Source organism: Gossypium raimondii, chromosome 13, assembly GCF_025698545.1.
Source record: "Gossypium raimondii isolate GPD5lz chromosome 13, ASM2569854v1, whole genome shotgun sequence".
Classification (NCBI taxonomy): domain Eukaryota; kingdom Viridiplantae; phylum Streptophyta; class Magnoliopsida; order Malvales; family Malvaceae; genus Gossypium; species Gossypium raimondii.
Window position 1 is genome coordinate 15,913,646 of NC_068577.1, and position 15,601 is coordinate 15,929,246.

At 32.0% G+C, this 15,601-nt stretch overlaps 1 protein-coding gene across 2 annotated transcripts; it reads right to left on the reverse strand.

Annotated features, from left to right (window-relative positions):
- Positions 1-10,375: 10,375 nt before the first annotated feature.
- On the reverse strand, positions 10,376-14,657 carry LOC105783810 (squamosa promoter-binding-like protein 6). Of its 2 annotated transcripts, none has more exons than XM_012609466.2 (5): positions 14,461-14,657; positions 12,916-13,586; positions 12,175-12,311; positions 10,859-11,603; positions 10,376-10,778 (listed from the first exon to the last, which is right to left on the reverse strand). In XM_012609466.2, the coding sequence occupies exons 2-4, from the start codon at positions 13,563-13,565 to the stop codon at positions 10,879-10,881; spliced, it is 1,512 nt and encodes a 503-aa protein (XP_012464920.1). In that variant the 5' UTR covers positions 13,566-13,586; positions 14,461-14,657; the 3' UTR covers positions 10,376-10,778; positions 10,859-10,878. The 2 variants fall into 2 exon arrangements, with proteins under 2 accessions (XP_012464920.1, XP_012464919.1); XM_012609465.2 differs by lacking the exon at positions 14,461-14,657 and adding an exon at positions 14,154-14,454.
- Between the last annotated feature and the right edge of the window lie 944 nt (positions 14,658-15,601).

The window sequence follows — 15,601 nt, forward strand, 5'->3', positions numbered from 1 at the left end:
ATTTTATATGTTAATTTATAAGTTAATTAATAATAAGGTAATAAAATAATAAAATAGTAATAATAAAACAACATAATCTTCTTTAACATTTCTTCCACTGAAATTAGAATAAGAAACTCCATTAGAGAAGCTTAAGGTTTGGTCAAGCTAAAGGTTATGCATGTAAGTAATTTTCCTACTCATTTCTCATAAATTTTATGTTTTTGAGATCGTTGTAGCTTAATCTACCTATTCCAAACACTATTTTGTAAAACTGCTGAAGATTTTACAACTTGCCATCAATGAATTTAACTTGTTATTGAATTTTGTTGGAAGATATATAATCTTGATTGTTGTTTAGGACTATTTTGTAAATGAATTTTGTTATTTTTGAACCTAGGGACTAATATGAAATTTTATAAAATTTAGCATATAAATTTGTGAAATTTCAATTGTTTAAAGGTTGATTAGGGTGCTATTAAAATTAGTTTTGAGTATTTGGGGTTAAATGTGAAAATTCAAATAGTTTTAGTTTTAGGGACTAAATTTGACGAAGTGTAAAAGTTTAGGAAAGTTTGTAAAATAAATTTTATAAATCATTTGCATAAAAATGAATTTGATAATGTATCTGAATTTGATAAATTGAATTTTATCATAGATCAATAATTGAACCGCACGGTGGATAACCAAGAAAAAGGGAAAATCGAGATTAGTCCTACAAATTTACTCAATAGGTGAATGTACTAGATAAGTTTAGAGTATAGATATATATTTTAAACTTGTGCTATTATGATTTGGTTCAATTGTATTTGAGGTTAGTTTTGATAATAACTTGAAATTTTAAATTGTTTCTATTATGTACAAGTGAGAAAGTGAATATTTGGTAGTTGTTGAAAATTTGGGATATATGATTTTAGGATTTTGAAATGAATTTAATTGTTTGGAAATATGTGTATGAATATATTTCTGGAAGTGTTTCTAAATTATTAAATGTGGTTAACTCTATTAAAATGCCCATTTGAACGTAGTAAACGATTAGGATACAATTGGCATACCAATAAGGTTTGAATGCGAGCTTGTACGGGTTTGCACTTTGGTTCCTCTATGTGCACTTCGGTGCCTCTTTTTGCACTTTGGTTCTTCTGTATACACTTTGGTATCTCTAATTGCACTACGGTGTCTCTATATAGCATTAGATGCTCTCTAGTATAATGGTGTTACCCGTGTATCCGAGTTATGTTACTATAGTTCATCAGGCTAATAAAACTTGAGAATGATCTTTATATAATTTGTCATGGTATGTGATTTTATCAAAAGAAACATTTTTTTGAATGTAAATGCAAGAATGTTTGAAAATGTATGCAATGGTATGCGTATGCAAATGATTTTGTTTAATCTATTGAAGGAAATATGAAAATTCATGATTTGATTTTGGGTAAAGCTCACTTGTTTTTGTAAATTGATTGTCAGGTTGTTATAATCTATTTTTTTTAATTTCAACTAATCAATTGAGTAAGTTGGTTTATATTTATCTATGGACTTGCTAAGCTATATAAACTTACTTTGTTTATTCTTTGTTTTATGTAGTTAACATTTTGCGGAACTTGACAAACGGATCAACTTCAAGGCTCATACTATCAAGCTTTTGCCTCAGTAGATTTTGGTTTATTATTTCAGTTTCTGTGGAATGTATATAGGGTTTTGAAGTTGATGAATTTAAAGTTCTAGTTAGTTTTGTATTATGGTTAAAGTTGGTATATGATGTTAAGTTTCATGTTTCAAGATCAACTTGTGATGAATGTAGTAAAACTAATTAGGTATATCATATTGATTCTATTTTGATGATTTGTGTCATTTGATTGGTAAACTTGATTTTGGTAGTTGGTGTCTTGAAAGGGTAATTTTTCATTTAATGTCTTCCTTGAAGATTTGTTGTTAAAATGGTTATTTTGTTTTAGTAGTCTTTTGGTACTTTGATTAGAATATATTAGCATTAGAAAGTTTGGTATAAATGGTTGATTGTGGCATATGTTATATGGAATTTATTTTATGATTGAATAAATTTAATTTTTTGGTTATTATTTATATTGAAATGTGGTGTCAATGAGTGCATATTGGTTAGGCACATAGGTTGAATGTGAATTAGTATATTTTGGTACATTTTTTGAATAGGTTAATGTGGTGGTAAATGCATGGCTTGGTGTCTAAGAAATTGTAAGTGAATTGGCTTGTGTTTAAAGGTACTTTGGCACACACGGTCTACAACATAGTCTACCACATAGACATGTGTCCCACACGATTGCACGACACGGCTATATGGCCTCTCTGATTTTTGGTGTAAGCTCGTCCACACAACCTCAAAGAGTTAAACGGTCGTGTGACCCTGAGTTACATGGTTTGGCCACAAGACCATGTTCCTAAACCACATGAGCTAAGCTCTGTCATATAGCCGTGTGACCCCTGTTTTCACTTTTTACTCAAAATTTTATAAAAAAATTTATTTTAATCCAAAATTGTTCCCAGTTTGTTTTAAATGTTCTGTAAGCTTGAATTTGGTCTCCTTTTAATTGAATAGCATGGAAATGAATACAAATGAATTATTTGGTTATTTTTAATTAAATTGTGAACGATGATAAAGTTTTATAGTTGTAATATCTTATAGCTCTGACAGGGTAATCAGACCGAGTATATGTAACAGCTCGTTTTTCAAAGGTGTCAAAAACAGTGGTTCTGGGGTCACAATTCTGACGAGTAAGTTTGTAAATTTTATTTTTTAATATTTATGAGTCAAATATGATATTAAAATAAATTTTGAATTGACAATTTATGCTATTCGAATGAACAATAAGGTTCAAGTGGTAAGACCCTAAAGTCAAGTGGTTTTAGAAAATGAGGTATCGGGACCTCGTTTCTATAAATCGAGCCGTAAATATTTTTATAGATATTTATGGAATGTTATTAAGGTTGATTAAAGTTTCGTTAATAATTTTTTTCTATTTAGATAGTTAATTAAGCAAAAGGACTAAATTGTAATAGTTGAAAAAGTCAATCGGTATTAGTTTAAAGGTGTTAATTGATTAAATAAACATAATTGGATGGCTTTTAATGGATAAATTACCAATTATTATGATGATGGATGGTTTAAGCTTTAAATTCTTTTAATTTTATATGTTTATATGTTATTTTTTATTAGTAAAATAAAGTAAAAAGGTTTAAAAAAAAAAAGAAGAAGAAGAAAACATGATGTTTTCTTCTTCATTTGTGTTGTTCATCACCGAACTTCAATGGAAACATACTCAAGGTTCGGCCATGGTTATATCTTTGCATGGTAAGCCATTTTTCACATGTTTCTAATAATTTTTATGTTTTTGATATCGTTGCAACTAGCTCCAGCTAGCTCGTACCTTCATTTTTGAAACTATTAAAGATTTTGAATGTTTCTATTGATGAATATTTGTGATTTTAGATGTTAAATGATGAATTTGAGGTAGTAGTTGTTATTTATAAGTATTTTTTAAGTGATTTTGATGAATTTAACGATTAATGATTAAATTGTTGAAATAGTACAAATACAAGGACTTGGTGTGAAATTGTTACAAAAGTGGGCTGTAAATCCAACAAAGTCACGACGATTATTGTGCCCCGTTTGAACCTTAGGAATTTGTAGGATACAAATGACATGTCATTAGGGTTTTTATGTTTCGGGTGCTGGTCTTGAATCTCCTACCCACGGCTAAGGTCCTGCATTTGTTGCAGATACTCCACAGCTCGTGTGAGCAGCATCGTGTAGCTTACATTCCGATCCACAGCTCATGTGAGCAATGATGTAAAGGAAAGGAAATGTTACAGTTATTTGTTAGCACACTTTATGTGAGCTATCTAGCGTATCCAATGATATTCTAAACGGTTCAACGGGCATGAAAAGGAAAGGAATGGTAAGGGTTCAAAAGAAACTATATCATGTATTTATGAAAAGGGTTGAAATGGTAAGTTTCATTAAAAGTATGATATGTTAAGGAAAATGATGAATTCAAATGAATTATGTTCATGTGTAATGGCTTACCTATGTTAAACTCATGTGGATTATGTTTGAATATGCTAACATATGTTGTTGTTGGTGCTTAGGCTTGTGTCAAGCTTGTGTAATTGGTTGATGTTTATACTTATGTCTTGTATTATGCAAATGGTACAGGTAAGAAATGGTAATGAAACGGTAAGTTCATAATTGGGATGTAATATGATAAAATAAAAGGATTGATGAGTTAAATGACGTATTTATATGTGAGAAGGATACTTATGTTATGGATTAATTTACTCATGTTATGAATAAATACACTAATTTGTGAATTAATAATATTATTTAAGCTTATGCTAAATAAATGGAATGGAAAGTAAGTAAATGGAAAGACAAGTATGTAAGTAAGTGGTTCATAGTCTTATGAAAAGTTAATGATTGTGCAATATGTCTTATAAATCTTATTATGCTAGGAATGAAAAATATATGTGATGTTGATGGTTATATAGCCTGGTAAATCTTGTGGAATTGGTAGAGGTTTATATCTACCCTATAAAGTTCATTATTGAAATGGAATGTATATTTAAAGTTTCTACGAGCTTACTAAGCATTCATTGCTTACGTAATTATTTTCCTTTACTTTACAGATCATTTTGGAAGCTCCTTGGAGATCTATCACACTATCCAACGATTATATCTGTAGTTTCGATGTGTTGGTCAAGGTTATAATGGCATGTATAGGTGGACTTGTGTTGGTATCTATTTGAATGCTAGTTGATGATATTGGCAGGTATAATTTGTTTTGGTACCATTTGATGTTGGTTGGTTGCTTAGTGTCATTTTGGTACATATAGATGCCTTACCAGTATGTGTCAATTTGGAAAGTTTTAATGCATGTTTCAATGGTTATATGCTATATGATGGAATAGCTTTAATGTGGTCAAGATAAGGTAAGTTTTGAAATGGTATTAGACTTGATATGTATGTATAAAATGTGGTAAGGTTTCCATGATTAGGTAAGATTGGGTTGAATGCAATTGAGGTGCCTAAATGGCATATTGGTTTAATGGAATTTGATCATTTGAATTGGTCATTTTATGTATGTTTTGTTATGCTTTGATGCATTGGTCGAGGGTGCAAATGGCTTGTAGGTACATGATTGAATTGGGTGATGGAAATGGCTTGAATTTGGCAAATTTTATGTCCACACGGGAGTGTGACTCAACCTTGTGTGACACACGGCCATGCAACATGACCGTGTGTCCCCTGTAAGTTTTAAGGTTTGCAAGTCAGACTATTACACGGCCTAGCACATGGGCGTGTGCCTTGGCCATGTGACCCAACTTCGAAAGTTACTCGGGCACGGACACAGGCTAGGACAAGGTCGTGTGTCCCTATTTCAATTGTTACACAGCCTGAGACGTGGGCGTGTGTCTCAGCCGTCTGAGTCACACGATCGTGTGGCCCCTGCAGTTCAAAATTTCTAACTTTTCCTGAAATTTTTGATTGATTTCAATTTAGTCTCAAATTGTTTCTAAAGCATTTTGAAGGCCTCGAAGGCTTGATTAAGGGACAATATGCATGTATATGATTGACTTATGCTATGTTTATGTTGATGTATGATATGTATTGTCGAAACCATCTTTTGAAAAACAAAAATGTTTTAGGTTGTCGACTTTTTAAAAAATTAAAATTGGTAGTCGCCACCAATCTTTATTAGGGTGTGATTGGATCACCTAAAAAAACGGCTTTGGTCTACGAGTTTTAGAAAAACGGATCCGAGAGTCAGTTACGTATGAGGAAGGATTAGCACCCTCGTAATGCCCAAAATTGGTACCTAGTTAATTAATTAGTGTCTTAAGGTCGAGAATTTGGAAAAAACATAATCCTTAGCAAAACTTAAAAGGCTACATATTAAGACCCTTATTATTTCAGAGAAAGAAGATTTCACACCCAATGCGTTAGGGCACAGCATTCTAATTTTCCCCCAAAAATGAATTGGGCCAAAATACTTGTACAATAAAACTTTAAAGGAACATCCACTTATCCAAGATTTAAGAAATCACACCCAATACGTTAGGGCACGATTCCTTTAGAATCCCAAACTCGAAATATTTCCTTTACTTTAAAAGAACATCCGCTTATCCAAGATTTAAGAAATCACACCCAATACGTTAGGGCACGATTCCTTTAGAATCCCAAACTCGAATATTTCCTACGATTTTAAAAATCTTCATTTCGAGAAATCAATGCGTCACATCCAATACGTTAGGACACAACGTGTTGAATTCCCAATAATGAGCTCTTATTTTGATTAAAAGAATATCCATTTTAAAAAGTTTGATTTTTTAAAAAATCGAGTAAAAATGTAATGTTATGCTACATTAAATATATAATACAATAATAAATACTACGATAGCATAGAAATAATGCAAATATATGAACAAATAAATAAAATAATGGCGCAAAATATCAAATAAATGGACATGATAAAAACATGTAAACCTAAATTAATAGACAGATGATTGAAATAAACAAAAATATACATGTACCCATGAAAATATATAAGTTTAAAATAATTAAAATAATATCAAAATTAATAAAACATGTGTCTAAAAGTATACAAAAAATATTAGTTTTAAGGTATAAATACATACAAAAGAAACATATTTGTATATATGCATATAATAATAACAATAATTTTATAAAAAATTATTAGAAATACTTATTTTAAGAAAAATATGGAAAAAGGACTAAATTGGGTAGCAAGTAAAAAATAGGGTGAATCCGCAAATAAATAAAGTCGGAGGACCAAATTGAACGCGAATTACATAGAGAAATTTGGAAGGGCAATTTTCCTTCTCCTCTAAAACGGTGTCGTTCAAGAAGGGTTAAATTGAAATTAAAACAAATTAAAGAGTGAATTTAAAAAAATAAAAAAAACCTAATTATAAAGACATTTAAAGGCGGAGGGGCTAAATAAAAAAATAAATAAAATTCGCAGTGGTATCACCTTCTCCCTTTTTTAAAATCGTAAATAAGTAAAAATAATAATCGAAAGAAAAAAATAGTAAGCCATTTTTAAAAAACTGCCAATCGTTCTTTTTTATTCCTCCTCCTCTTTTCTCCCCCCTTTTTTACAATGAAGGGAGAGGTCTCTATTTATAGTTGAGCCTCCCAAAATCCAACGGTACAGATCAATTACATCAACGGCTGAGATTAAAGGGTATCTACAAATTAAATCTCTAAGATTACAAAATCATATATTCTAAGATTGCATATCATATCTAAGATTATATATCATATCTAAGATTGCATATCATATCTATGATTGCATATCATATCAAGATTGCATATCCTCAAAAATTATGTTTCCATATGTGAGCCTGGGCTAAAATTGGGTATTACATGTATGTTTTAAGTTATGTTTTTACGATAACGCTTTGTAACCCTATTCAGGCGACGGATACGGGTTAGGGGTATTACATATAGGGTATTACAAGTAGAACTTCCATCCCTGTTAATCTTGCAAACTGATTTCATAATCTTTCTCAATTCTTGATGAATCTTTAATAATATTGATGAATCTTGAAATCTATCATTAATTATTGTGTAAATGTCATTTGAAAGACCCATTTTAGGTACCTCGAATCAGATTTAAATGAGAAGGATGTCACTCAGTCCCCCAGTGAAAGGTTTGTATTCTTTTACAAACGAATCGAGGCAAATCGTGCCTTAGAATATGGCCACAAGAACATGTTCCCCTTGAAACCCTAGGATATTCAAATCTCAAACAGCCTAGGACCCTTAACACAGCCTACGACACGGTCGTGTCTTCCCTGTACCTTGATTTTGCAATTTCCACATGGTTTCAGTCTGTTACATGGCCATGGAACCCCTTTACACGACTTAAGGCATTGCATTTGACCATGTGTCCATGTTTTACAATTTTTCCCTAAATTTTTTTAAACTATTCAATTTAGTCCTTGCTTGATCCTTGAACTAATTCTAGTATTTTAACTCTTTCAATTAGGTCTCTGATATTGTGAATAATGTGAATCCATGACTAGCTTATTAGATTATTACTATATGTGCATGATATTTGACTAGTACATGCCTTCTATGACTGAATTACTAATAACATGAACAACATGCTTACTGTACTGATAAATACATGACCAACATGTCTACTGCTACTGTTTATCTAAATACATGTTGACCATGTCTACTATTTACGTACTGTATTGATACTCGTATGTCATACTGCATTGCATGGGGTAGAGACGCTTTGGAATGAGGAAGTATTGGCAATTATCTACAAACACTAGTGGTTTGTCCATAAACTTACTGACAGCTTTTATCTGCAAACCTGTTATGCATTTACAACCTATTGGCAGTGTATTAACCTACAAACATTGGTGGTTTATCCACAACTATTATTGGCAACTTTTATCTGCAAATCCGTTATGTATTCACAACTACTGGCAGCATATTAACATGCAACACTAGTGGTTCATCCACAAACTGGAGTGTCCGGGATATAAGATTTTTGGGGAACTCTTACTGTGGAGTGTAGCGGTGGAGTAAGACCTTATTCTTTACTGTTAAACTGAAATTGCATTACAATGGCATTCATAAGCATGCTCGAAAAAACTGTCAATTACTGCTATTATATATGACTATTATTGTACTGAATACTATTATTATATGCTTGGTTTATTAATTTGCATTGATTTTCTTGTGATGGAACTCACGCTGAGCGTCATATCTCACTCCCCTTTAATTTTCATCCTTACAAATAATCTACCAGGTTAGGACGCGAACACAACATTCGAAGGGTCTCAACTCAGTTTTTACTTATAAAATTACTTTAGCCTCATTATTTGATTTATTTTATTATTCAAAGACTGTATTATTTTATTTAGAACTATGGCATGAGACATAGGATTTGAGTTTATATTTTTGTTTTTATATTGCATGACATTTAATTTAATTTTAGGACATCGAATTATGAATAATTATTTAGCAATGCATGAACCCCGATTTTCATTAAAAACGTAAATAGATATCACTTTTTCGCTGTTATAATATAATTAAAATTTTGAGTAATAAATAATTCGATAATTAACTAAGTTTTCTTTTAAGATGAACAAATGTTTTAAAATGATTGTTTTCAGAACTCCGATAATTTACTAGGTCATTTCAGTGGCTAATGTAATCTTCCGAATTCGAGTCTAATTTAAGCCGACTTGGGTACGTTACAAATGTATTTTATGAGCCAAATTGGGAATTAAGCTTTTAAGAAGATAATGAAATTTTATCAAGTAATAGCTCGATATGTGCTTATCTAAATAGGGCATATTGCAAAAAATTAATAATAAATAAAGCCTTAATGTCAAAATTATAATTTAATTAAATTTGCGTAAAATTATATAATATTAAAATACCTACTTGATTTAAAATTAAAATAGAGAGAATTAAACTGATACTAATGAGTGAGGTTTAGAAAAAAAAGTTTAACAAATTTTATAATTTCAAGCTAAATGTTTTACAAGGGGTCAAATTAAAAGTTCAGAGATGAAACATCAACATACCTCAAATAATTGAGGTACTCCAAAGAAATTTTTAAAATTTAATAGGATAAAATATAAATATACCCTTTTTTAAATCCATGGACATCTCTACCATCTCCACACTGTTGTTATTATTATGGAGAGAGTGACTGCCTACCACTTAGGCTAATATTTATATTATAACGTCCATAATCCATTGTTGGTTGAATAATCCATAATCCCAATCAGATATATTAGAGTGCAAACCTTGAGCTGACAATATAGATGTAAATAGAAAGCCAAGTTGCCACTCTTTCCTCTGGGATTTTAATGGCTGCATTTCATTCTTGTAGCTATTTAAAAACCTACACTTATATATCGTATCATGTTTCAAAATAACGTGTCTGGATAAATTTAAAATATTTTGTTTTATTATGTAAATTCGAGTTATTCTCAAGCAATATATTAGACTTGAGATTAATGTATTTGTTGAGGTTCTCTTTTATATGACGAGATTAGTATCACCTTAATCATCAACGTCTTGATAATACTGAAGTAACATCCAGTCAAAACTCCAAGACTTTTGGTATAACTTTATATATATATATAAAGAAAAAGAAATGGTGGCTGTAAAGAAATGCAGAAAAGTTATCATGATCCAGAGTAAACTAATATCAACCAGCAATAAAGTAGCAAGAAATATTTTAAACAAAGATATGCATGCAACACACTGACTAGCATATCTTCTTCCAATTAACATCAACCATTTAAAAGTTTTAAGCATATCATATACATATATTATAATATAATATAAGCTGTCAGTGCAAAATGATTCTAAACTTCTTTTTACAGGGTGATCTTTATTCCAACTTGACTCTTAGTTTGTCCCTTTGAACATTGCCCCTTCAATGCAACCAAAGTGATGGGGGATCATATACCAAGCTAAAAGTGTTTCCTACAATATCTCAGATTATATCATCATATATTAACATAATCATTAAACCAGCTTAACTACATAATATCACCAGAGAACAAGAGTTCTAGAAAAGGAACAAATCCTACTGAAATTGCACTAATGTACAGTTCCAGAATTCGCTCTGTTATGTACTGACCGGAAAACGAGATGTACTACCAATGGTATCGAGTCTCCTAACAGCGTATTGTGAAAATGCACCAATGAGGTTATAAAAAAAAGAGTTTAATGCAGCACTTTTGCAACTCTCCCTGAAAGCCTGCAAGAATAACAGAACATTATTATTAACCTCTCTTTTAATCCTTCAAAATAATATGACAAAGATGTTAGTGCATATACCTTTCTCCCTCTTGTACCAATTAAGTGGAAAGGAAATAAAACAGATCCTCATTTTCCTGCTTTACTTGCATGGAGTTCCTCTGTTGCTCCACTCTTTGGAGGTGTGTTGAAAGTTGAAGCAAATCAACAGTGGTCCCAGTTTCAGGAGAAAGACAATACCTTGCACTCAAGAGATCCAAGTCTTGGACTTTACCTTCAAAATTAGCAGTATGACCAGCATCGGGGACCACGACTGACCCTTCTTGGCTTACTCCGGTAGGGTTCATCCCACATGAATAGAAACTGCTACCTTTTTCCGAGTAACTCATCACTGCAGATTTCTCAGTGCTACGATGGGCAAGGCCAGCTTGATTGATCAAGGGCCTAGTCATTTGAATACCTGTCACATGGCTTGACAAATCCAAGGATTGAGCTGACAGAAGAGAGAGAGCACAGTCTGAGCGTGAAACCCCAGATAACTCTTTAACTGTTGGTGCTGCACTAGGAGCACCGAAGACTTCAGTTGCTGATGATAATGTTCCAGAAAGATGTTGCTTCCCACTGTCATGCATATGAAAGAAAGACGACTGCCCGTTTGTGATTGGCATTGCTGATTGAGAACTATACATTGGTTTCTCTTCAGATTTAACCTGCTGATATTGATTACTGTATGCATGTCTTTCTGGATGAAGAAAGTCAACTTGAAATATGTTAGGGATAACAAAAGGCATTTGTTTCGGTATGGAGGTTCCCAGAAACTTGGTACCTGACAATCCACATAGGTGACCAACATGTTAAAAGTTAGCAAAATAAAATTCTACAGCAAACTAAGAAAGCAAAGCAAGCTAAGACTACAACTCTGTCTGATTAACCGGTATTGAGAAGCATATCTGAACTCATTAAAACTTTAAGTAAGATTCAATGCTTCGGTTATACAATTTTCTAGTAGTTTTTAGTATTTTACATTCCCAACATAAAATCTTCTAAAACTGCTTCCACATGGATAATTTCAGTTGCGTGTTTCTGAAGACAAGCATTTTTCAGTTCAAAGATTGCTGATCAGGTATCGCATTAGCTTTTCTACTTCTCAAAGTTTCAGAATAAGTATGTGATAGAAAATAACATTAGAATGCATTTCTTTAGAAAATTATTTCCCTCTTATATGTCCGCACATACTAGTTACTACCTGTACCAATGCAAGTAGAAGTCAGGGAAACTGCAACTAAACGTTCTTAGTGGCTTAAATTACATGACCAATTCTGCCTTGGGACAGGTTTAAGTTTATATCTTAGTTTCAAATGTATTCAGAAGATTTAAAGGTAAGAGATTGTTCATACCTTGATATGAATGAGGCAACTTATGTGATTTTCCAGAAAAGGTATTGAAATGAAGCTTCCTTCTGCGCTCATTATGCCCTGCTAGGCGTTTACGACAACTGCGCTTACCCTCATCAAATTCAGCCAGTAAATGAAACCTGATGAAGCAATAAGAATTACAATTAATACCAACAAAAATGTGTCAAAATAAGGGCCATGAAAGTGCAGAACAATGAACTAAAATAATTAGGATTAATGAGCTTGAATAAAACAAACTAAACTAAGATTAAAATTTAAGCACAAATTCCCATGAATTAAGGGTTTAAAATTGTATACAATCATTTCCTAACATGGGGCACAATTTTTTCCTGATGGAACAGTTATGTCCCCAATATGGGTTGCCAAGTTATTGCTAGGGAAGGACAGAGAAGGAAGGATTTGGGGACCTTCCTCCAAAAAGAAAAAGTTGTTCTGCAAGAAACCTACAAGGATAACCCTGTACTTCTTCATTTGCATTTACATGAACTTCTCTAAATTGGTTTCATTGCCTCCTTTGAAACTCCTTGTTGTGAACATGAACAAGCCCCTTTCATTTGTTAAAATACATCCTTTATATCTTATCAATTATCACCAATAACCTCCTCAACAAGCCTAGGAACAAGCAGGCTAGTTCATCAGATCATTCCAAATATAATAACCACTAAATTCGACATAGACAGATAAACATTTAAAGGCAAAAGAGTGATAAAAAAGAAAACCAACCTGCTGCACTGCTGACAAAACCGCTGCTCAATTCCATTGACAATTACTTTGGCAGTCTTGGAGTGAGCCTCACAAACTTTGTGCCTCTTGTGGTAATCTTTTGAAGAGCTAAGGTCCTTGTTGCAACCATAAACTTGACAGCAAGGAATTTGAGAATGTGAGCTTGTGGTTCGAGCTTTCTTCGGCACAATAGCCGGTCGAACAGGGGAAACAACAGAGGTTTCCTTCAAGAACTTGCCATGGTGTGCATCTTTATAGTCAGTCAATCTCCCGAGCTTTAAATCAATGAGTGAAGATTCCTGACTGTTAGAGTCCATCAAAGAGCTGCAATGCTTGGAACCAGATTCTTCTTCACCAAAATCTGAAGTAGAGGAAATCATACAAGTAGGAGAAACTAGACTTTTAGTAGAATCATTACCAAACTCAGCTCCAAAAATCCCCATACTAGTGTTACCATAAAAGGGTTTTTTGTTCATATCAGCAGCAATACCAAAATCCATGAATTCCATGCTCTCAACACCTTCAAGATCAGTGGAAGGCTTGAGGTCCCAACTTAGCATTGCTTTCCTACTTCTAGAAAAAGCATCCACATCCATTTCATCGGTAAAAAGAAGGCCTTTCCCTTCAGACCCATAGCTCCAAGACTCCATCACTATGAATAATGTAAATGCCTATACATAATTGGTAAACAAGTTAAACATAAGAATCATCAACACTTAACAAATAAATTGGAAACTTGAAGCATACAATAGCAGCTTAACAGTAGACAAAAATAATGTGCTAACAAATAACAAGTGTAATAAAGATTCAGACCATCGGTTTCATCAGTGTGTTATTTCAATTTTAGCATTACATTACAAAAATAAAATAGAAAAAGAAAGTTAAGAGATATTTAAGAAGAGAACGAATCAGAGCTATGTTCGGTTTCAGTAAAAGTGAAGGAGAAAATCAAAAAGAAAATTTAAGCACAATGAACTTCTTCATAATAAGTTAACTGAGTAAAGATGATTATTTGAGTTGCCCAAGAAAAAAGCTGATAACTATTTTCTTTGCTATAAAAAGAAATGAACAAATTCCTATTCTTTTGATAATCCAATCCCATGGAAGCAATTATTGAAAAACATAATAAGTTTAGCTGAAGCAGAAGAAAACCCAAAGTTCATAGAATCAAAAAAAAAAAAACAAATTCTTTCACGTTTCAAATCCCAAGAAAACAGAGTTGGTAAGAAAAAGCTTACTCTTTCTTTGTTTTCCAAAATCTTAATCAACCAAAAAAAAAAGTGGGAAAAAAAAGAAAGATGAAAACAACCAATTAACGGAGATTAACAGACAAAAAGAGTTCACATGGGTACGTTTAGTCCCTGTTAAAAACTGTAGTTGAACAATTTAGGATGTCGCAAGATTCCCAACTTTCTCTCCTTTTCCTACAGTTTTCTAGGAAACCAAACAAAAACCCCTCAAACAACACCAAAAAAAACCCTCGAGAAAACAAAAAAAAAAACCCGAAATTTAGAAAAGGGTTATCAAGATTTTTATTAAGCTTACTACAGAGAAAAGAAGAAGAAAGCAAATGATGAAAACCAGAGAAAGACAGAGAGTTGAGATAGTGGAACAAAGAAAGTTGTATTATTATTATAATCTTTTATTGGGTTGTTTTTTTCTTTTCTTTTCTCAGGTATGTGGTGAGGTCGAAGCAGATACACTGTGAGTCAACATGATTTCCTCCTACTATTCTATATTCTGTGTCTCAAAAGCATGCCCAGGTCTTTTGTATGCTTTTGAGGGGATGTATTTTTTTTTCTTTTCATGTAAATTCCATTTTTGACCTTTCTTCCATTGACAAAAACAGTCTTTACAGAGAGAAAATGGATTATTAGAATTTTTATAATTATAAAAATAAAAAACTTTCTTTTGATTAAACCCATAATTGATGTTTTAGTCTTTTGTTTTGCGTTGTTTAATCTTTGATGTTACATGTGGGTTTCGTTTTGTATTTTTGTTGTAGTTTAAACCAATAATTGACCAAAAGTTATATGTTGCGTTTAAAACAAAATTTAATACTAATTTTGGGGTATTTCATTATGTTGATCTCCCATTTTATGTTAATGTCATAAAGTTTTTATATTAATTAAAATTTATTTTATATATTAATATAAGGTACATGTTATATATTAATATTATATCTTACCAATTAATTTTAACTACATAAATGGATGAAATTTTAAATAGAAAGGAATAATTTGCTACTAGATTTAACTTAGGGATTAATTTAACTACTTTTTGAGTTAAGAGAATAAGATGCAATCCAACTCTTAAAGACCTTCATGATATTTTTACTTGTTTTGAACTTTTACCTAGTCTCGAATTTATTTAACACATTAAATAACAATAAATCTTTGAACGCATGTAAGTTCAACCCCTTGTCATTATTTATGGCTTTGCTCTTAAGAAATACAATTTTCATTCCATAACAAAGAAGTGGCAACAACAGATTAACAAGAACTAAAAGGGAACTCAACCCACTTAATTGGACGAGTTACCAGTTTCATGGTTTTTTGCCACCCAATCGGGCAACAACATGACAATAAGAAAAGGATAGGTTCATCCCTAAATCTGCCACAAGCTTCCTTTCTTGCCTTTGAATGATGATCCTGGACTAGTCATTCCTTTTGACAAGTGAACTTTA